This window comes from Lissotriton helveticus, chromosome 9 (genome assembly GCF_964261635.1).
Source record: "Lissotriton helveticus chromosome 9, aLisHel1.1, whole genome shotgun sequence".
Classification (NCBI taxonomy): Eukaryota; Metazoa; Chordata; class Amphibia; order Caudata; family Salamandridae; genus Lissotriton; species Lissotriton helveticus.
In genome coordinates this window covers 31,645,366-31,668,766 of record NC_136070.1, presented here as the reverse complement: position 1 = coordinate 31,668,766, position 23,401 = coordinate 31,645,366, and the positions used below count along the sequence as shown (strand labels likewise).

Here is a 23,401-nt window from a genome sequence, read left to right as displayed (position 1 = left end):
AGCAGTTACCTGCACTTCTCAGTAACACCCAGGCACTATAGGGTAGTAGATACCTGCACTTCTCAGGAGCACCCAGGCACTATAGGGTAGCAGTTACCTGCACTTCTCAGGAGCACCCAGGCACTATAGGGTAGTAGGTACCTGCACTTCTCAGGAGCACCCAGGCACTATATGGTAGCAGTTACCTGCACTTCTCAGTAACACCCATGCACTATAGGGTAGTAGATACCTGCACTTCTCAGGAGCACCCAGGCACTATATGGTAGCAGTTACCTGCATTTCTCAGTAACACCCAGGCACTATAGGGTAGTAGATACCTGCACTTCTCAGTAACACCCAGGTACTATAGGGTAGTAGGTACCTGCACTTCTCAGTAACACCCAGGCACTATAAGGTAGCAGTTACCTACACTTCTCAGGAGCACCCAGGCACTATAAGGTAGCAGTTACCTGCACTTCTCAGGAGCACCCAGGCACTATAAGGTAGCAGTTACCTACACTTCTCAGGAGCACCCAGGCACTATAAGGTAGCAGTTACCTGCACTTCTCAGGAGCACCCAGGCACTATAAGGTAGCAGTTACCTACACTTCTCAGTAACACCCAGGCACTATAAGGTAGCAGTTACCTACACTTCTCAGGAGCACCCAGGCACTATAAGGTAGCAGTTACCTGCACTTCTCAGGAGCACCCAGGCACTATAAGGTAGCAGTTACCTACACTTCTCAGTAACACCCAGGCACTATATGGTAGCAGTTACCTGCACTTCTCAGGAGCACCCAGGCACTATATGGTAGCAGTTACCTGCACTTCTCAGTAACACCCAGGCACTATAAGGTAGCAGTTACCTGCACTTCTCAGGAGCACCCAGGCACTATAAGGTAGCAGTTACCTACACTTCTCAGTAACACCCAGGCACTATAAGGTAGCAGTTACCTACACTTCTCAGGAGCACCCAGGCACTATAAGGTAGCAGTTACCTGCACTTCTCAGGAGCACCCAGGCACTATAAGGTAGCAGTTACCTACACTTCTCAGTAACACCCAGGCACTATAAGGTAGCAGTTACCTACACTTCTCAGGAGCACCCTGGCACTATAAGGTAGCAGTTACCTGCACTTCTCAGGAGCACCCAGGCACTATAAGGTAGCAGTTACCTACACTTCTCAGTAACACCCAGGCACTATATGGTAGCAGTTACCTGCACTTCTCAGGAGCACCCAGGCACTATAAGGTAGTAAGTACCTGCACTTCTCAGGAGCACCCACAAGGTAGTAATTACCTGCACTTCTATTTTTCCATTCAAAGCACTGGTCGCCCCTGGAGGTGACCTTCGCTATCAGAGCCCGGGCTTGCAGCAGGACAGTCCTTTGAAAGCAGTGCTGGAGGGACAAGCAGTTTCCCTGGTCGATTACTGCTCGACCTGGGAGCTTAGGACTAAAACTTAAAAGGAACAACGGATGAGGGGGCTTTAGGGATGCAGTGAATAAACAGGGTTGAGGGTAAAGGACTTGGGGGAAGTGGGCTGAAGAGACCCCGCTTAAAATACATTAAAAGTAAACAGCAAACAGCTTAAAAATTCGTATAATTAAAAAAAGGAATTCTCATTGTGGTAGAACGGTCAACACCGCCATCTACTGGCGAAACCCAAAATAGACATGTAATAAAGACAGCGTCTCAACCGATTTTATTCCAGGACAGATGTAAACAAACATTTTTGCTAAATATAGGGCGCGTTGCGGAGTTGAAGATTGTTGAGTGTAATTATGTGTTTTGGCGCTGAATGGACATATGTGGGGTGTCATTATCTGACATGAAGTGGAATTATGTCAGTTGGAGAATAATCATGTGCAGTTGAATTATTTAAAATTGAATTGTGTTGCATGGAACGGTATTATGTGAAGTGGATTTATGTGGCATGGAGCGGAGTGGAAATGTGTGGAGTTGAATTTGATGGATTGCCAGTATGTGGTATGTGGTGGAATAATGTGGAATTGATTTATGTGGTGTGGAATTATTAGATGGTGAAATGTGGTGTTTAGTGGAATTTTGTGGTGTGTATGTGTGTGCTCGCATGGCGCGAGGCTCCCCTGGGGGTCCATAATCCCCAACGGCACCATCTAGGGGGCTGTGGCCAGCGGTCAGCCAACCACCCGCCAGACCAAACTGATGACGTCTCACCAGGCCGCGTGCAGGACTGAGACCCTTGGGCAAGGACTTCTAGTTAAGCGGGGCCAGGCATTACAAAAGGCAACTTGGCCCGTTAAACCAGTATTTTCCAATATGGCCTAACCGACAACGAACTGACAATCATTCGCAGACTTTTAAATTGTATATAATACATTTTCTTACTTAGTATTTACACGGTTGCAAGTAAACCCAATGTCCTTTTATTTTATAAGAATGTATTTTTTTTTTTTTTTTTTTAAACAATTGTTTCAATTTGCTTTTAAAATCGCATGTAAGTTATATTGCAGATGGTTTTAAGTAACTGTGCAATACAAAAATAAAATAAATACAAATACTTAATGCCCAGATCCTATTGTCCACCCATATTTCTTTGTTGTGGTCTCTGTCCTCGCTTTGTTGTATATATGTATTTATATATTTATTGTATAAATGCTGGATGCAAGTTGGTTTGATTGAGTGAGTAGCTTTATGAATGTGAGTTTTTGCTTGTACGCGTCTCAAATTTGTTTTTCTTTTGCTGATATCTCTGTTAGTGGGGGCTAAATATCTTGATTTGTTTATGTCACAAAAAATTATCAAAAAATTCTTTTGGTCCTTTTTGATTTCTTCTTTTCAGCACAATATATAACTTGGATACATATTCTCTCTTGATCTGTTGATACATTGTATTTGTGTATTCGAGCATATTGATTGTATCTTTAATAAATGTTGCCTTTTGGTGTATCTTGTTTCCTCTCTGTATATTCTGTATCACACTCTCTCTTGGGTCATAGATAGTTTTTGTGTCTTATCATGTCTGAGAAGTTTCCACGCTCTACTACCATCAGAAGGCAGGTGACACCCTTTCCTTGCTATTGTGAGGTTAAGTCTTCCTTGCCGACTTCTCACCAGTGCCCATGCGCTACTGGACAATCCCACAGAATACGGCCAAAAGAGCCCGAGGAGTGGCCGCACCCAAGACACTCCGGCCCCAGGACGCGGCCCATCCACCAGGGCCTCTCCGGGGAGCAATAGAACCAGTGGAGGTTTCTTGATCAGGATCAAGCAAATACCATGGAAAAGCCAACATTCTGGGAGCAAGTTTTGCCTCCACCCACTCATCGTCATCAAGTGGCCCCACTTCAGGCTCCCACCTTGTCTTTGGGGCTAGCAAGGGGTCCATTGTATTTACAACCAATGACTTACAAAGGCAAGAGACACCTCTCCTGCCCAGCTCCACTGTCACATTCCAAAGGATTACACTCTGTGGGCGTGCCCAGCCGGTCCCTGTAGCCCTCCAGGGTGTGGCACCGAGGACGATACCTAAAGAACTGCGAAGGGTGCATCTGAAAGTCTGCTGCCAACTTGTGGAATGATCTCACGTGCCCTCCCTCCAGACATCCCAGAGTGTGGATATTGCTATAAGGTCCCTTGCCTGAAACCCCGCAAGGCCAGCTGTTTCTGACAGCCACCTTCCATGCCAAAGGGGAGTCGCCCCCATAAGAGTGTTTTCCCCACCCATAGCAATGTGGTGATGTAAATGTAAAAATGTAAATTGATACTTGTATAGCGCACTACTCACCCGCAAGGGTCTCAAGGCGCTTGTACGAATACCGCTGTGGAACCCGTCCTGGCTTTCCCTGTGAGGTGTCCACTCCTGGGCACCCCCAAGGAGGAGGCCAGGCATCTTTAGCGTTGTGGGGGCCGTTGTGGAGATTAAGCAAGCTATTGCCCAGAGTTGCAGAGTGGGACTCCATGATTGGAATAGGCACGGAGGCGAGAATTATCAGCTCCGTGGAATTTTGAGCCCAAGACCCGCCGAGGCGGGGAAATGAACCCTGGTCCCGGGCTAGATCTCTGCATCAGGGTCTGCCGCTCTAACCATTGAGCCACACTTCTCTGTGTGCCTGCTAATCAGCGAAGAACGTGTGTGGCAGCTGGTAGGTGACATGCTGCAATATGTACAAAAAACGAGGAAGGGACACCATCTTAAAGAGCACGCCACCCCACCCTCGACAATGGCAGCCTGGACCACTCTCCCATGCCCTGAAGCGCCCTGGCCAGTAGTGGAAGTATATTCTGTACCCAGTATCTCTGCTGGGCAAGGGCCACAGTCATGCTAAGATAGAAGAAACTGTCCCCGCCACCCTCAATCTAGAGTCTTCCTCCCATCGGTCCAGCTCCCCCCGAGAAGCACCAGGGTCGACTTCCCCCTGTTTACTTTGAGCCCGGAGGCTCCCCCACGAGTCGCGGGAGAGTGCTCCGGAACCTTCGGAGAAAAGGGAGCATGTGGTCGTGTATAGTGAAATACGGTCCTCCGCCCCTCTTCCCACTCGAACCCACATGCTCTGGCATCTAACCGAATATTTCTGCCAATGGCTCCATCACTAGAGCAAACAGTAGGGGAAGAGTGGCCACCCCTGCAGAGTGCTCCATTCTAAAGGGAACTTCTGAGACAGTGCGCCATTTACTCGGACCTGAGCCCACAAATCCGTCTACAAGATAGACACCCACTTTCTAAACCTGGGATGGAAGCGCATCTTACAAAGGGCCGCTAAGCGAGATAGGACAATACAACCCACAGTCTGTCTGTATGGTTTCAATTTTACCATGAGCATAGCACCCCGAAGGTCCGGAGGGAGCCCTCCCCAGGCAAACATGTTATTCATACAGTCCCAGCAGATGCTGGACCAACAAAGAGGAGTATCGCTTATAGAGCTCCAGTGGAAACCCTTTAGGACCCTCTGCTGTGAGGGGGAGATCTAAGTCACCACTCTCCAAGGCCTAAAGTGTTCGCACTAGCAAGTTGTGGATAATGAGGTGGGCCCGCTCCAAAGCGGGGGTCTGTCCTTGCCAGCGTAAAAAGCCAAAAATTGCAAAGCAAATTCCCCCGCCAAAAGGTCTGCCCCTCGCAATATTGCACATTTGGGGGTGCACAGTTTGAACACTGAACTACACAGGCAATCCAATGACACCATCCAGTAGATCAGCACCCCCCCTGTATTCCCCATTTCATACACCGGCCCCTGGGAGTGGACTCAACGGAGTTTCGCCGGGTCCAGCAACTACCACTGAAGCTCCAGGCAGGCCTGGGTAAGGCTGCGCTGCATCGATCGTGAGGGGTAGACCGGAGTCCGCTGCTCCAGGCCAGTAATCTCACTTCCAGCCAATACAATTCCCCTTCCCTGCTCCTATTACGCCCACCTATAGGCGAGAAAGCCAGACCCATGAGGACCGTCTTAAACGCCTCCCAATGATCCTTGGGGGAGGAGGCCATACTCTTAAGTTTAAAGTAATCCATAATAGCTCCCCTAATTTCGTTTGCAAATTTGCCTTTCTGGAACCACCAAGCATTTAAACTTCCCAGTCCGGGCTTGCCACCTCCCAGCCCCCAATTGTCAGCAAGACCGGAGAATGATCAGAAAGCCCCTTTGGGAAGATATGGGACTGTGTTATTCACCTTACGTTTGAGGAGGGCAGCAGGATTTAGGGCGGGAGGAAGTGCCATGGGGATGAATAGTCTATGTATTGTTGCTCTGAGTGATGGTGCAGTGCCAGGCATCCACCAAGCCCAGCGTCTCTGCCCAGGGTCGAAGGCGTGTAGTAGGCGCGACTTCCTGTCGGACGTTGTGTCCGCCACCGGATCCATGACCGCATTGAAGTCCCCTCCCAATAGTGTAAAACCGGGTGCTGCCTCGGCCAGATGCTGGGCCACCGCCTCAAACGTCCCTCCCAGGGGTTGCTGAGGAGCATATACACTCCTCAGCATCCACGCTACGCCAGCAAGTGTCCTGCTCAGGGCAACCTGCACAATTTAAAGCATAGTGCTTCCCTGTATACACTCTAAGGCTGTATACATAACCATTAGAGCTCTCACACAGCATGTGGATTTTGATGCCAAAACTAGCTCTTTTGTTTGCTGTGTACTACCTGAACAGCAGCCACCCTTGGCACAGGATCAAAGACACAACAAAGGCTATGTTCTTTACAGGAGTGCAAATCTGGGTGTTACCCAAACCACGCGAGTAGACCAGTAGGGTTGTACACTTGGTTTGGGCACTATCCCCATTGTGAGCATAAGGTCCAGAAATGTTTTCAATTCCCCAAGTGAAGTAGAAGTCCACCTGTGTGCTCTAGAATGAGGCCCAAGAGTGCCTCCTTGCTCCCTCTGGAATTGGTAAGCACCCAAATTTGTTTTGTACACAACTTCCTCAAGGAAGTCAACATCCAGAAAGAGATGGACATAGTCAGTAGGCAAAAAAGTTCCTTTATTGCCTTGCATCCAGAATCTGGAGTGAACGTGGGAAGTTGGGGCTGCACCAAAGTGGGGGGTGAGGGGGGGCTGCTAAGAGAGCACTCAGTCTGTACTTGCTGTCACATGCAACCACTCTTCGGGTTGGACAACCATGTGGCTGTCTCTGTGCTGCATAGATTGTGCTTGCAAAGGAACATCACGACTGCCATGACCATGTTCTTTAGAATCGCAAGAAGATGGGTCATCAAATGGAACTTTGCAGACTGAAAAATTGCTTCCAGATTCTGTTCCATTTTCTAATCCTGCCTCAGAGCGGTCACCTATAAATATCAATAGAGCCTGGTGAGCAGTCATCCATGAGACGCCATCTTTGTAGACTGTCTAAAACCTTTTGGTGGAATACTATGTCCTATGTAGAAGGCTGAAGTGGTTTGATGGTTGCGTGTGATATGTCACAGTGAAAAAGCAAAATACACTTCGCTTCTGGATGCTGAGACCCAAAGAACTTCTCCAAAGAATGTCTCCAAAGCTGCGGAAAAGACAAACAAAAACAAAGTATCACTTCAACTTGCCATTCAGTTAATACCAAAGCGAACTTCAACGTACGAAGGGTGAGCCCACTCCAGCCACTGGTCCCAAGCGCAGATAGCATTTAGGTGCTACAATTTCTAGGACATAGGCTCATGGTCCACGCTATGGAATGATGGTGTGCTCAGGTTAACATTTGGGAATTTCAGAACTTGTCTGATCTTTTATTAAAATGTTTGCAAATTGTCGTTAACATTCTAGTCAAAGCATCACAGGTGTTCAACGAAACATTCTACTACATAGCAACCTTCCTCTGATATGCCTTGCTTCCTGTTTCAGTGTCTCCAGCTGTGGGTGAAATGGCTGCTCAGTAAAGCCCCAGCTGAATTTCGAGTTGTAGGAGGACAAAAATGCCCAAACCCCTGCTAGCCAAATTACAGGAGTCTCACTCAAGTATCTTGGTGTATACGTCAGTAGTGACCAAGGCTTTGATAGCCTGTTTTCTAGGCAGGGCCCTAATCCCAGTTAAGGCCCATGATTTTTAAAGTTTTCAATGGGCTGATGCACCAGTGGTTCAACATAAACCGTGGGCTTCCCCGGGGATGGGGGAGTGGGGCTATATGTAGTGGGTTTATTTCATAGACTACCAGTCATAATTGATATTTTCTGATGGGGAGAGGGCCCCACCGAAACCCCAGGCTTCACTGGTTCTCACTGGAAATTGGACTTTAGGTTTAGGGACTTACCACAGCTAGAAACACTGTCTCTAGGCATGTAAGGGCCAGAGTAATGGTTCAGATGTCTGCAGAATCAGAGCTGCTTGCTCCACCAACAGAGACAGACCCTCTGCTGAAGTGTGAAGGCAAGAAACCTTCAGTACGCTCTGCAAGTACAGATATTTCACCTTTAGAGCACGGGTCGCCAGCAAAGATTTAGAAGAGTGTTTCTGAAGTTCAGCATGTGTGGTGGTTCTTGTCTGGTCTTGTTGCTTTGAGGCAGCTGGGCTTTGGTGATCTTGTGGCTACTGGGTGTTTCGGTGCCTTCGGTCATGTTGCACGTAGAGTCTGAGACAGCTGAGTTTTTTGCAGCTTTACAGGACTGTCCATCTCCCTGCCTTGCAGTTTAAGTTGCAGATCACAGAAATAAGGTGTCCAGGAACTGCACCTTGTCTCCAGCTTTACAGAGAACCGCTGCCAGCATCTTTCCAATACTCATTTACTAGACGCTTTTGCTACCCAGATGATCTCTCTCCTGCTGGTTGCAGAGGTTAAACATATACCATAGTTTGGGTCACAATTTGGCAGCTGAAACAAAGAAAGTGGAGCATTTTTTAAAGGAGGTGTTCATTCAATAGTGGACAAGTAGCCATACTTTTATAGGCTCCCAGATTAATGCCTCCCAGACCAGTTCAGACTTGTCAAAGTACAGAGGACAGAGCCCAGCAGAAGTCCACACTTGCCAGGGGACAACCAGCACCAGAAGAAGAGAAGGAAGGGTGAGTTTTACATGGAAGACCTCTATGTAATGTTCTTCCAACCAGGCCACTGGTAGGAAGGCGCAGTGCCTCTGGGTAAGCATCATATTGGCACGACGACCAGTGACGTCATAGCATTCGGTGAGGGCGCAAGAGCCAACCTCACTCAAGTTGGAATATCAGTTTGTGACCCCCTCACCAGATGTAAGTTCTGCTGATGGACAGTAAAGTAAAATCATGGAACAGCTCCAGTGGCCCCGCAGGTAGTGAAGTTCACAGGAGGAAAAACTAGGGCAGGTGTGAAAAAATATACAAAGAAATAAGGCAGAGTATTCCAGTTCATGCAGAGCACGTTTGTCCCTACAAGCATGTTCCTGAAAGGTATAGTGTGTGTACAGTTTGCTTAAATGCCTTTGGGAGGATTTCTGCATTTACCTAAACTTAAAATGGCTATATCTGAATCCCCACATTGCCAGTCCAATTATTGATCGTTTATGGAGATAATGCATGGAGATTTGTAGGTGTGGCATCGGAGCTAGCAGGATAAGAATTATGATAAAGAACGCGTATTCCATGAAAATTAAAGATGGAGTCATCCTGAAAATTGAGGTTATTCTACAGAAACATTTTGAAAATTACTTGATATTCGTCGGCAGCAGAACTTAAATTCATTGCTGCCTCTGCGCATCCTTGGTTGTGCATTGAAGCCCGTCATGATAAAGGGGCAGGCGTACCTTGAATAGGTACTATTTTAGGTAAATCATATAACTGCGAAGCACATTCCGTTGACTCTGAACTCCCAGAGGTCACTTATTTACATTAAATAGGTGGCAGGTATCTCGCCTTGATTTGATTCTCTCTCTAGACTAAACAGGCAGCCCTAAATGGGGGCTTGGCTGCAGAGTGGTAGGTGTGCAGAGCTTGGTGTGGTTGTGAAAGAAAGGCACTTAGTGGCTATATGTGGTGTGCATGAGTTCTGGCCCTCTGCCCTTTTCTGGATGTAATGTCCCCAGAAGGAGGAGTTGACACTTTTCTGAGATGCCTTGGCTTGACACCTTTGAGCTTGACCTCAGAACACCACTCAGAAGAGCAGAGACCTTGGAAAACAGGATATTGAAACTGTTTCTTTTGTAAAGTGATCACGTTTTCTGTGTAGATTCCTAGGAAAGAAGGGGACTTGAAGAAGCAATTCTTGGTACTTGCAAAAATTGAGATTGGCGGGTGGGGCGGTGTTATACGCTTGCATTTGCTTGATTACCAACATGCAGGATTACGTGGCTCATGATTTGACATTTCAAACTCTAGTTACCACTTGCTCTGCTCCACACTGCGGTATGTCTCTTAGGGCACCTGCTTTCTCCTGGCCTTTGGAATTGAATGTATATATTGAAGTTTACATTCCATATTTATTCAAGTCCGGTGGATGCGGCCCTTTAGAGGTATGGCTTCTAACTCTTTGCTGTTCTCTGTCCTCCTGCCTCTGCCAGAAACTGGATAAGAAGCTACGAGAGAACCTGCGAGACGCAAGGAACAGTCTCTTCACAGGCGACAACATGGGAGCCGGCCAGTTCAGGTACTACGAATGTACAACTAGTTCAGGTGTCACTAATGGGCAACTAGGTTTGTCATTACACATGGAATTCTATTTCAGATATTACTTATGGACAACTAGCTCAGGAATTAGTAATAGACAACCAATTCAGGTATTACCTACTAATGGACCGTTAGGAGGTAGGTATACTGAACATCAAGTTAACATATTATACGTGGACTACTAGTTCAAGCATTACCTGGAGAGCAACTAGTTGTGGTATCAGTAATAGACCCCTCCCTCAGGGATTACTCATAGACAGCTTGTTCAGGTATTACTAATGGACATTTAGCTCATCTATTCCTTGCGTGCAACTCGTTTGGTTATTACTTGTGGACAACTAGTTCAAATATTTCTGATGGAAAACTAGTTAAAACATTGCTCACTCGCAACCAGTTCAGGTATTATCAGTGGGCAGATAGTTCAGATGTTACTCTGGTTCAACCACTTTGGGTGTTACTAATGGCCTACTAGTTGAGATCTTACATGTTTAGAACTAGTTCAAGTACTGCTCCTAGGGGACCAGTTTAGGTATGAACAGCCAGCTTCAAATTACTTTTGAGCCTGCAGTTCGATTATTCCATCTGGGTCTTTTTAACCTGATGACTGTCACTTCTGATATTGCTGAATGAATGTCTTTCAGGTATTTCAAAGGCTGTTTAGACTTGTTTTTGAGTTTGTAGTTCTGGTATTACTCCGGGAGACCAGAATTCCAGGCAGGGTGCGTGGGCCTGCAGTCCGGACTAATAAGCCTCAGATGAGTTATTTTGCTATTGCTCGGATGGCAAGCATGGATTCATTCCAAAAAAGAGCATATTAGGAGGGCAATCACTCTGTTTGACGCAGCTCAAGAGTCAGGAGGCCCGATGTCTTTGATCTTGCTAGACGCTGAAAAAGCATTTGATCGGGTCTCCTGGCAGTTTCTGTGGAGTGTCCTGAAGAGGATGGGCTTTGGGCCTAAACTTACACAAGCAGTACAGCCCTAAGTTCAGGTATTACTGAGGTGCTTGTAGCACCATAGTTCAGGGTGGACTTGGGTCCGCCTTTAGCATTGTGTCAGCTCTCACGAGTGGACCCCAGTTTAGATGGTGCTGATAGACTCGCATCACATGTTGTTTCGATCTTCCAGTCGAGGCTTTGCTCATAAGCGTCCAGATTCAAGTGCTACTCCGGAAGTACGGGTGCTGGTACTGCTGTAGGACCCATTGTAAGGTAATTCATGTTTTGCTCCTGGCTCAAGTCTGTTGGTACTCTCAGAAGTTATAGAAGAGGTAGCAGGATAGGGCTTCAGGCAGAAAAAAACAATATCTTGGGAGCATGAGGTCAGACAGGTAATTAAAACAAAACCTATTCAAACAGGACCAATCAAAACTCATGCAGTCAAACGAGATGGAAAAAAACACTGGAATGACAGAGTGGTTCACAAGATGTATCTCTTATTGCCTTTTTGTGTCAGTATGAATAGTTTAAATGGTAAAATAGAAGGGATAGCAGTGGAAAATTTAAATGGATCATAGAAGGGATGGAATATGTAGTCTTTCCACCACCGCACATTTGAGCGCGCTTAAGGGACAGATACATGTTTGCTAACTTACACATTCCTGAAAGATGATGCAGACTCGGTTTTGTCTTACTGACCTGTAAGTAAAGGGCTGAAAACTGAAGGCAAAGCTGAATCAAAAGGGGCGAGGTGACATGGGTTTAGGATAGTAGCATTGTCAAAGCCAGACGGACATGGCTGAGAAGGCGCGCACTCATGATTTAATGCAGAGTTCTGATACATGAGGTTACAGCAGCTCATGTGTGAACACAAGCTTTTTTTTTTTTTTTTTTTTTTTTGAAAACCTTTATTGACAATGAAGCTCACAAATACTGGCCTACAACCCCACGGGCTGGCCAGAAACAGAATGGTCAAATAACCAGCACACAAAAAGAAGATCTGCACAGGATATAACATCAGGAGCACTGGTGAAACAAGAAAAACCACCGAGCGTTCAGTAAGAGCAGGATAATAAAGGTTAAGTTTTCTAGCACGGGGAGGGGACCAAAAGAATAACGGGCCGTATACGAGAATACAAGGGAGGGACCGCGGTAAGCCGCCATTTTACAAACACAACGTAAGAAAATGAAGCCATATAATCAAATCGAGCAAAGGGCCAAAACAGAATCAGACCATCAAATAGCGACAGTGGCAACAATCAATCGCGCTCACTCATTCCCGCCCCCACCCAAACAAAGAAGACGTGGTCAAAAAGCCCCATCACAAAAACTATGCAATACGCACCCCAACGGAAAAAGGGCACCTCCATAAAGGAGGAAGGGAAAGAGGGAAAAAAAGACAACAGAAGGAACATTCGCCAGACCACGCATCCTCAGGGGGAAAAACAGGACAATAAAACCGGCGTGCGATGTGACAAAAACATAATACCAGAAGAGGCAGCAAACCACAATCAGCCACACACCGGAAGAAGAACAGAATACCCCCGGGGGAGATACAAGGTGACAGAGTCCCGAAAAAGTGAATACACAAGAGCCATAGAACAAAAAAAGAAAATAAGGGGGGAAAAAGACCCCCCGACACAAACAGACCCCCCCCACCCACCCCAAAGCCCACCCTGCACCCCTGCAGAAGGCTACGGCCCACCCCCCCGCAGCGTGCCTGTCGCCCTAAGTTGAACCCGAAATTTAGTGGAGCAAGAAAAGTTGGAATTAAAAGACAAAAAAGGGGGGGGGGGGGAAAGGGAGGGAAGGAAAGAAGGGAGTAAAGACATACAAACATACACACGGGGGAGGGCCAAAGACAGGAGGAAATGCACCCATCCACCCGCCCGGGATAGGGGTCCAAGTCCTCGGGAAGCCAAAGAATATCAGGCCAAAGTCCAGGAGCACCAACCAGTTACACAGAACCATATTAGGACACAGAGATCATCCAAACCGTTCATGAACCACCGCATATAGGAGCCAGTTTTCATCAGCCCTGACCCTTTTTATCCAAAGCAGTAAGGGTCCGGTCCAACGAGGACTCTGCCAGAAAGAACAGAAGGCAGGCAGCAGGAAAGTCAAACGGCAGTCCAAAAAAGTCACAGGAAGGAAAGCATGGAAGATCCAGGAAAGTCACAGAATGTAGCAAACGATGCAGGCACAGTTCCAAGGATATATCCATAAAAGCCGACCCCTCCGGGCCGGTACAGGAGACGTCGTCGGGCAGTGGTGATTGAGAGGGACCAGGAGAATCATGAAAGTCCGGCAAAACAAAATCCGGCTCCCGGGCCAAGGGCAGAGGAGGCAGCACAGGAGGAGAAGGCGCCATCAGGTTGCGCGCCTCCGGGGTGGCAGCCGGGGCCGAGTCCGCCAGGAGAGTACCAGCCACACCCCGCGATATCAATGCCTCATCCGGTCGCGGGGGCCCGGGAGGCCCGTAGTGAGGAACCGTCTCGAGAGCCAGGAGTGGAGCGGCCACCGATAGCCGCCAGGATAGCAGGATGGTCAGGATCTCCTTAAGTGCAGGAAAACATTCACAGTATCCGACACCCGGGCCTTGTGGCGGGCCCCCAGTGCTCGTCTGGGCCCGGCCCAAACAAACGGGGCTGGTCGCCATCTTGAGAGCCCGAACAGGCCGCGCGGCCAACAACCTCCGTCGGGGCGGCAGTAAAGGAGACGAAGTCCCGCCGACAGGCAGAAGAACACCCCGGACAGGAAGGGGGGCCACCAGAAGAAGGGGAGTCGCCGGCTCCCCAATGTCGCCAGTCCCGTTCTCCGAGTCCGGGCGGCAAAGAACAAAATGGCCGGACCGGAGAACAAAGGGGGAGGAAGCCGAACACACGAGGAACCCCAATAATGAAGGGCAGCGTCACCATCCAAGGCTGCCGCCACACAGGAGTCTCTCAGCCAGGAACCTCCGGCTCACACGAACAGCGGCCCTCCAATCACCTCCAGCGTGCCCCGAAGGGCAAGCCCGTAGGCTGCATCCGGCCCAGGAGCCGGGACGAAGAACCAGGCCAGTCCGCTCTCGAGTCCCGGGAACGAACGGGGACAATGCACCGGACCCACCGCAGCCAGGACAACCGGAACAAGTGGTAAGTGCCTGCAGTGCGTCGTAGTAGTACCACACAGCAAGGAGGGCTTCCCGGGGCAGGATAAATGCAGGATAAATGTGAAAAACACAGGCGGGCGAACGGAGCCGAGCTAAAGCGCGGCCATCTCGGTCGCGAGCTAGGCTCCTCCCCCGAACACAAGCTTTTGATAGTGGGAGTTTCTATACAGCTCCAGGAAGCTTTAGCCCTCTCACATGAATGTGCTAGACGAGAGCATCCACAAGTTCCTTTAGGAATCATTGGGGAGCGACGATAGCGCGTAGGAGCTCGAGGTGTCCTTTCAGAATCTTTGGGGAACGACGCTAGCGCGTAGGAGCTCGAGGTGTCCTTTCAGAATCTTTGGGGAACGACGCTAGCGCGTAGGAGCTCGAGGTGTCCTTTCAGAATCTTTGGGGAACGACGCTAGCGCGTAGGAGCTGGAGGTGTCCTTTCAGAATCTTTGGGGAACGACGCTAGCGCGTAGGAGCTGGAGGTGTCCTTTCAGAATCTTTGGGGAACGACGCTAGCGCGTAGGAGCTCGAGGTGTCCTTTCAGAATCTTTGGGGAACGACGCTAGCGCGTAGGAGCTCGAGGTGTCCTTTCAGAATCTTTGGGGAACTACGCTAGCGCGTAGGAACTGGAGGTGTCCTTTCAGAATCTTTGGGGAACGACGCTAGCGCTTAGGAGCTGGAGGTGTCCTTTCAGAATCCTTAGAGAGCGAGAGCTGGAGGTGTCCTTTAGGAATCTTTGGAGCGCCGCGCTAGCGCTTAGGAGCTGGAGGTATCCTTAAAGAATCTTTGGGGAACGACGCTAGCGCGTAGGAGCTCGAGGTGTCCTTTCAGAATCTTTGGGGAACGACGCTAGCGCGTAGGAGCTCGAGGTGTCCTTTCAGAATCTTTGGAGAGTGACGCTAGCGCGTAGGAGCTCGAGGTGTCCTTTCAGAATCTTTGGGGAACGACGCTAGCGCGTAGGAGCTCGAGGTGTCCTTTAAGAATCTTTGGGGAACGACGCTAGCGTGTAGGAGCTCGAGGTGTCCTTTCAGAATCTTTGGGGAACGACGCTAGCGCGTAGGAGCTGGAGGTGTCCTTTCAGAATCTTCAGGGCGACACTAGCGCTTAGTAGCTGGAGATGTCCTTTAAGACTCTTTGGAAGTGACGCTAGTGCTTAGTAGCTGGAGATGTCCTTTAAGACTCTTTGGAGAGTGACGCTAGTGCTTAGGAGCTGAAGGTGTCCTTTAAGACTCTTTGGAGAGTGACGCTAGTGCTTAGGAGCTGAAGGTTTCCTTTCAGAATGTTTGGAGAGCGACGCAAGCGCTTAGGAGCTGGAGGTGTCCTTTAAGATCTTTGGAGAGCGAGACTAGCGCTTAGTAGCTGGAGGTGTCCTTTAAGACTCTTTGGAGAGCGACGCTAGTGCTTAGGAGCTGGAGGTTTCCTTTCAGAATCTTTGGAGAGCGAAGCTAGTGTCTAGGAGCTGGAGGTGTCCTTTAAGACTCTTTGGAGAGTGACGCTAGCGCTTAGTAGCTGGAGGTGTCCTTTAAGAATGTTTGGAGAGCGGCGCTAGTGCTTAGGAGCTGGAGGTGTCTTTTCAGAATCTTCAGAGCGACGCTAGCGCTTAGGAGCTGGAGGTGTCCTTTAAGACTCTTTGGAGAGTGACGCTAGCGCTTAGTAGCAGGAGGTGTCCTTTAAGAATGTTTGGAGAGCGACGCTAGTGCTTAGGAGCTGGAGGTGTCCTTTAAGAATCTTTGGAGAGCGGCGCTAGTGCTTAGGAGCTGGAGGTGTCCTTTAAGAATCTTCAGAGCGACGCTAGAGCTTAGGAGCTGCAGGTGTCCTTTAAGAATCTTCAGAGCGACGCTAGTGCTTAGGAGCTGGAGGTGTCCTTTAAGAATCTTTGGAGAGCGGCGCTAGTGCTTAGGAGCTGGAGGTGTCTTTTCAGAATCTTCAGAGCGACGCTAGCGCTTAGGAGCTGGAGGTGTCCTTTAAGACTCTTTGGAGAGTGACGCTAGCGCTTACGAGCTGGAGGTGTCCTTTAAGAATGTTTGTAGAGCGGCGCTAGTACTTAGGAGCCAAAGGTGTCCTTTAAGATCTTTGGAGAGCGACGCTAGTGCTTAGTAGCTGGAGGTGTCCTTTAAGATTCTTTGGAGAGCGGTGCTAGCGCTTAGGAGCTGGAGGTTTCCTTTCAGAATCTTTGGAGAGCGAAGCTAGTGCTTAGGAGCTGGAGGTTTCCTTTCAGAATCTTTAGGGAGCGATAGCTGGAGGTGTCCTTTAAGAATCTTTGGAGAGCGAAGCTAGTGCTTAGGAGCTGGAGGTTTCCTTTCAGAATCTTTGGAGAGCGTCGCTAGTGCTTAGGAGCTGGAGGTTTCCTTTAAGATCTTTGGAGAGCGACGCTCGCGCTTAGGAGCTGAAGGTGTCTTTTCAGAATCTTTGGAGAGTGACGCTAGTGCTTAGGAGCTGGAGGTGTCCTTTCAGAATCTTTAGAGAGCGAGAGCTGGAGGTGTCCTTTAGGAATCTTTGGAGCGCCGCGCTAGCGCTTAGGAGCTGGTGGTATCCTTAAAGAATCTTTGGGGAGTGAAGGTAGCGCGTAGGAGCTGGAGGTGTCCTTTCAGAATCTTTAGAGAGCGAGAGCTGGAGGTGTCCTTTAAGAATCTTTGGAGCGCCGCGCTAGCGCTTAGGAGCTGGAGGTTTCCTTTAGGAATCTTTGGGGAGTGCCGCTAGCGCGTAGGAGCTGGAGGTGTCCTTTCAGAATCTTCAGGGCGACACTAGCGCTTAGTAGCTGGAGATGTCCTTTAAGACTCTTTGGAAGTGACGCTAGTGCTTAGGAGCTGAAGGTGTCTTTTCAGAATCTTCAGAGTGACGCTAGCGCTTAGGAGCTGGAGGTGTCCTTTAAGAATCTTTGGAGAGCGACGCTAGCACTTAGGAGCTGGAGGTGTCCTTTAAGAATCTTTGGAGAGTGACGCTAGTGCTTAGGAGCTGAAGGTGTCCTTTCAGAATCTTCAGAGTGACGCTAGCGCTTAGGAGCTGGAGGTGTCCTTTAAGAATCTTTGGAGAGCGAAGCTAGTGTCTAGGAGCTGGAGGTGTCCTTTAAGACTCTTTGGAGAGTGACGCTAGCGCTTAGTACCTGGAGGTGTCCTTTAAGAATGTTTGGAGAGCGGCGCTAGTGCTTAGGAGCTGGAGGTGTCCTTTAAGACTCTTTGGAGAGCGACTCTAGCGCTTAGGAGCTGGAGGTGTCCTTTAAGACTCTTTGGAGAGTGACGCTAGCGCTTAGTAGCTGGAGGTGTCCTTTAAGAATGTTTGGAGAGCGACGCTAGTGCTTAGGAGCTGGAGGTGTCCTTTAAGAATCTTTGGAGAGCGGCGATAGTGCTTAGGAGCTGGAGGTGTCCTTTAAGAATCTTCAGAGCGACGCTAGAGCTTAGGAGCTGGAGGTGTCCTTTAAGAATCTTCAGAGCGACGCTAGTGCTTAGGAGCTGGAGGTGTCCTTTAAGAATCTTTGGAGAGCGGCGCTAGTGCTTAGGAGCTGGAGATTTTCTTTAAGAATCTTCAGAGCGACGCTAGCGCTTAGTAGCTGGAGGTGTTCTTTAAGACACTTTGGAGAGCGACGCTAGCGCTTAGTAGCTGGAGGTGTCCTTTAAGACTCTTTGGAGAGTGACGCTAGCGCTTAGTAGCTGGAGGTGTCGTTTAAGAATGTTTGGAGAGCGGCGCTAGTGCTTAGGAGCCGAAGGTGTCCTTTAAGATCTTTGGAGAGCGAAGCTAGTGCTTAGGAGCTGGAGGTTTCCTTTAAGATCTTTGGAGAGCGACGCTCGCGCTTAGGAGCTGGAGTTGTCCTTTCAGAATCTTTGGAGAGTGACGCTCGCGCTTAGGAGCTGGAGGTATCCTTTAAGAATCTTTGGAGACCGATGCTAGTGCTTAGGAGCTGGAGGTGTCTTTTCAGAATTTTCAGAGTGACGCTAGCGCTTAGGAGGTGAAGGTGTCTTTTCAGAATCTTTGGAGAGTGACGCTAGTGCTTAGGAGCTGGAGGTGTCCTTTAAGAATCTTTGGAGAGCGACGCTAGCGCTTAGGAGCTGGAGGTGTCCTTTAAGAATGTTTGGAGAGTGACGCTAGTGCTTAGGAGCTGAAGGTGTCTTTTCAGAATCTTCAGAGTGACGCTAGCGCTTAGGAGCTGGAGGTTTCCTTTCGGAATCTTTGGAGAGTGAAGCTAGTGTCTAGGAGCTGGAGGTGTCCTTTAAGACTCTTTGGAGAGTGACGCTAGCGCTTAGTACCTGGAGGTGTCCTTTAAGAATGTTTGGAGAGCGGCGCTAGTGCTTAGGAGCTGGAGGTGTCCTTTAAGACTCTTTGGAGAGCGACTCTAGCGCTTAGGAGCTGGAGGTGTCCTTTAAGACTCTTTGGAGAGTGACGCTAGCGCTTAGTAGCTGGAGGTGTCCTTTAAGAATCTTTGGAGAGCGGCGCTAGTGCTTAGGAGCTGGAGGTTTCCTTTAAGAATCTTCAGAGCGACGCTAGCGCTTAGTAGCTGGAGGTGTTCTTTAAGACACTTTGGAGAGCGACGCTAGCGCCTAGTAGCTGGAGGTGTCGTTTAAGAATGTTTGGAGAGCGGCGCTAGTGCTTAGGAGCTGGAGGTGTCCTTTAAGATCTTTGGAGAGCGACACTAGCGCTTAGTAGCTGGAGGTTTCCTTTCAGAATCTTTGGAGAGCGAAGCTAGTGCTTAGGAGCTGGAGGTGTCCTTTAAGACTCTTTGGAAGTGACGCTAGTGCTTAGTAGCTGGAGATGTCCTTTAAGACTCTTTGGAGAGCGACTCTAGCGCTTAGGAGCTGGAGGTGTCCTTTAAGACTCTTTGGAGAGTGACGCTAGCGCTTAGTAGCTGGAGGTGTCCTTTAAGAATCTTTGGAGAGCGGCGCTAGTGCTTAGGAGCTGGAGGTGTTCTTTAAGACACTTTGGAGAGCGACGCTAGCGCCTAGTAGCTGGAGGTGTCGTTTAAGAATCTTTGGAGAGCGGCACTAGTGCTTCGGAGCTGGAGGTGTCCTTTAAGATCTTTGGAGAGCGACACTAGCGCTTAGTAGCTGGAGGTTTCCTTTCAGAATCTTTGGAGAGCGAAGCTAGTGCTTAGGAGCTGGAGGTGTCCTTTAAGGCTCTTTGGAGAGCGACGCTAGTGCTTAGGAGCTGGAGGTTTCTGTTAGACCTGGCACCTTGGCGTGAGTTTCCCTTCCACTTTTTGCTGTTGTGCCTCAAATGTTTTGCTGGTGTCTGCTACTCAGGGCACTGCGCCACGGCCAACCCGTGCCGCAGTGCAAGTGCTCCCTACTGTAAAGTGTACATATGATTGATGTCCATGATTGGTTCATTGGATTTACTGTTAGTCCCTAGTAAAGTGCACCAGGAGTGCCAGGGCTTGTGAATGCCAACACTGCTAGTGGGCCTGCAGCGCTGGTTGCGCCACCCACAGAAGCAGCCTTAAAATGTGTCTAGGGTCTGCCATTGCAGAACCTGCGTGCAGTCTGGTACTGTCACCCTGGCTGGGCAAGTGCACACACTTGCCAGCCCCTAAACCTTCCCTTAACCTTCATATTAGTCACCCCTATGGTAGGCCAGAGGGCAGGGTGCATTGTAAGTGTAAGGTAGAACATGCCCTGATGTGTGTGGCATGTTCTAATAGTGAATTACTGCCAAAGTCGTTTTTCACTATTGTAAGGCTACCTGTTCCCTTCTAGGCCAGATGGGCTGCTGGAATTATTACACTCTATAATCCCAGCAGGCTCAGGGAACATGGTAGAAATTCATGTTTAGTATGCCTGAACTCAGAATAATAAAATACTTCTTTTAGTAAAGTTTATTTTAATATCCTGTGTTTGCAAATGCTACTTTTAGAAAGTTAGCATTTGCTTGCCTAACCATTTCAGCCCGCCTCTGCTTGGGTGTGGATCTGACTGTCTGGTGTGTGTGAGTGACAGGGCTGGGAGTTGACAGGTAGTGATTAGCAGGAGGACCCCTTAATGGGTGGTGGGAGTTTCCCCTGAATGATGCATCAGGCTGTGCCCCTGCCACCACAATGCTGGCTCCGCCCTCCTGGGGAGCGACTGATGACTCAGCCTGCACCTGGCCCAGGAAGGACCGAAGCTTGTCAACAAAGTACTCAGGCCACTCCTGCCCTCTCAATGCCGGCTCCGCCCCCCTGGGGAGCGGCTGATGTGCCTGCCCTCACACTGAATGCAGAAGTCATAAGTACCCACAACAAGTACTCAGAGACTGGAGCAGTTATGCAGAGGCCCCCCTGGCTTGCTAGAACAAAAGAATCTGGGTATAAAAGTAGGAGCCCTGCTCCTTGTAAATTAGATCCTGTTTGTGCTACAAGAGAAACTCTGCCCGAAGAGAAGGACCTGGAAGGACTACAAGGAGGAGTGCTGACTCTGGCCTGTGTCTGGTGCCTTGCTGCCAAAGGAGAGGAAGAGAAAAGACTACAAGAGACTTTTGCTTTATTTTGAACTTTGTGCCAAACTCTGCTGAAAAGATCTCCAAGGGCTTGCTGTTGAACTTGCCCCCTGACCAGCGCTCCAGGAACAGTGAGCGCTAACCCCTGACCAAAGCATCTGCTGTGTGTGCTGCTTATCGCTGCAGCGCTGTCTGAGGAAGACGAGAGCATCAAGCCCCCCTGCACACCGTGACCGTGGGTGAGCAGATTGCCATACCAACGTGAAGCCCAGCCCGCCGCTGGCCTGAACACCGTGACGGCATCTGCACCTGGCCCCACGAGAGCAAAGTAACGGAGGACCCGTCCGGTCCAAGCACCGAAGTCTACTGGGCCCAAGCGCCGTAGATTCCCCCGCAAAGACGGACTGCCGCCCTTGTCATCTCCCTCGCTATCAGCGTCTGGCCTGCTGCCCCGCTGAAGGGACATCACCGCGACCGGCACTTTGGCTGGGTACGTCCCGCACTTGGGGACCGTACTGCCACTGCGCCACACCCAGCCGCCGCCGTCAGGACTGAAGAGGAGACCGAGTGAAGGACCTGAGACCCCATCGAGCACCGCCGCCCCCGGGTGACCCGTGACCTGCTGCCTCGAGCCGCAGCTCGCCTCGCCCGTCAAGGAAGCAACGCGACGTGGGACAGCTTCCCCCTGCAGTCGTCCTCTTCGAAGATCACCACCAGAAGTTCAAGGTACTGTCTTTTGCCCTTCGCGGTGCGAGCGTCCTGCAATCCGAGCTCGCACCGCGCTGACTGTTCTCCGGCACCCCGGGAGCCTCGCAGCTGCTGGCTGCTGGCAGCGCAAGCCGCCCCCTGAATCAGAGGCTCGCGCTGCTCTTGGCCCCCGAGGCCCCGCCTGATGCTCGCTGAGACCCGCGGCCCCCTCTCCCCGAGTCGAGCCCCGCCGGGTGACTCGTTTCTGGAGCTGAGACAGCGGAAAGCGCCCTGAAGCGCTCAAAGACCCTTGAACCTTCGTAAAGCTGGGCAGAAGGCCCGAAAGAGTGCGTTTAAGAACTGTGACTATTGATAAAGATAACTGGAACCTGCATACAAGAAAGTAACTAAGACTGTATTTACAAGCCTGCTTGAAACTTATATAAAGATATATATTTTTACAAATACAGTTTGGTGTCATTGTGTGGTGGGTTGGTTGTGATGGTGTAATATTGCAAATGTTTAACCCTACATGCCCCAGAGATTAGCCTAAGACTGCTTAAGCCACACTACCTAGAGGGTAAGCAGAGGTTGTCTTGAAGGTAACCCTCAGCCCTGACGAGGAAGAGAGAGGCCCTGCTTGTCGCCAGTGTTGCACTGCGCCAACCAGAGACTCCCCCTTCCTACATTGGTGGCAGCGGTGGGATTCGCGAATTTACATTTGCAGTGTTTTACCTTAGCTACTGACCATTGCATAAGTGATTACAGTCCAGTAACTTAGCCACAGACTTTTGGATTTTTTAATTTTGCTAAAGAAGATCATCCCTAGTGTTGCAAACATGCCTGGCACAAACAGCATTGATGGAGGAGAGTCCATAGCCTCTAGTGCGCAGGGGCTAGAATGGGACGCATCAAAGCTGGATGACTACACAAAGAAGCAGTTGAGTTATTTTTGCAGGAAACTCAAGGTTCCACACGCAGGATGCAGAAACAAACCTGAGTTTTACAAGGCCATGAGAGCCTGGCTTGAATCTAGGAAGACACCTGAGGATCAGGATGCACCTGTGGATCCTGTGAGTCTGGAAAAACCAGACAGCGTTCTTAGCTTTGGCAGAGGCCTGTCGCCAGAGGAGCTGGCAGACAGACAGGCAACCAGGGATCATGAGATAAAGATGGCAGAATTGAAGTTGAAGGGCCAAATGGAGCTTGAAAGCAAAAAAATGGCTCTGGAAGAAAGAAAACTCCAATTGGAGTATGATGTGAAAATGAGGGAGATGAGTCTAAAAGAGAAAACCTTGGATCATCCTCCCTCTGGTGGCAGCACAACGCCGGTGCAGGTAGAGTCAAGAGTGCACATCCCCAAAGATGTAGTTAAAGAGTTCTTTAAGGGGGATGACATAGGACAGTGGTTTAGGGCATATGAGGTAGCCATGCTTTCCCACCGGGTCCCTGAGAAGGATTGGGGAGCGGGGTTATGGGGAAGGTTCCTTAGCGAAGGGCGGGACACCCTGCTAGATTTGCCCTCTGAAGACCAGAGATCCTATCCCCATATGAAAGAAGCTTTAATGACCAGGTATGGGCTTACCCCTGAAATGTATAGACAGAAGTTTAGGGGGTGTAATAAGCGGCCTGGGAATACGTATGTGGAGTTTGTGACTTTTTTTTGCAGAGCACTGGATGGTTGGGTGAAGGGTAACAAAGTGAATGATTTTCAAGGTCTCTTTGATTTAATTGCATGGGAGCACTTGTCTGATCAATGTTTTCCTGAGTTACGCCAGCACCTGATTGATAGCAAGTTGTCCAACCCGAGGAAACTTGCTGAGGAGGCGGACCGCTGGCTCAGCACCAGGGTCCACAAGGGTCCAGTGGGAGACTCCGCCAAGGGTGGGCAGGGTCCCCAGCAGAAGAGTGGGGGGGACAAGGGAAAACAGAAAGGGTTCCAAAAAGGCCCCCAAAGTAATCCCCAAGGGGACCAGCAGAAAGGTTCTCAGCCTCCCCCACCCCCTAAGCAGAATGGGGCCCCGACAGGTCGACCTGTTCCAAAGGGGCCCTTCAATTGTTACAAATGTGGTGACCCGGGGCACATAGCCAGTGACCCCAAGTGTCGCCTGTTTGGAAAACCGGCACCCACTGGTGCTCCGCCCCGACAAGTGACCAGTGTTCACTTAGGAGAAGAAGTGATGGTCCCGGGGGGTGGAGATCCTGTTCAGATGAC

The 23,401-nt window shown here is 49.6% G+C and overlaps 1 protein-coding gene across 1 annotated transcript in view; it reads left to right on the top strand.

The window, feature by feature from the left end:
* SCFD1 (sec1 family domain containing 1) overlaps positions 1-23,401 on the top strand; it is a 459,613-nt gene that overhangs the window by 96,933 nt on the left and 339,279 nt on the right. The window contains exon 9 of the mRNA XM_078659415.1: positions 9,910-9,995. Within this exon, the coding sequence (XP_078515541.1) occupies positions 9,910-9,995 (86 nt within the window). The remainder of the gene's footprint in view (positions 1-9,909; positions 9,996-23,401) is intronic.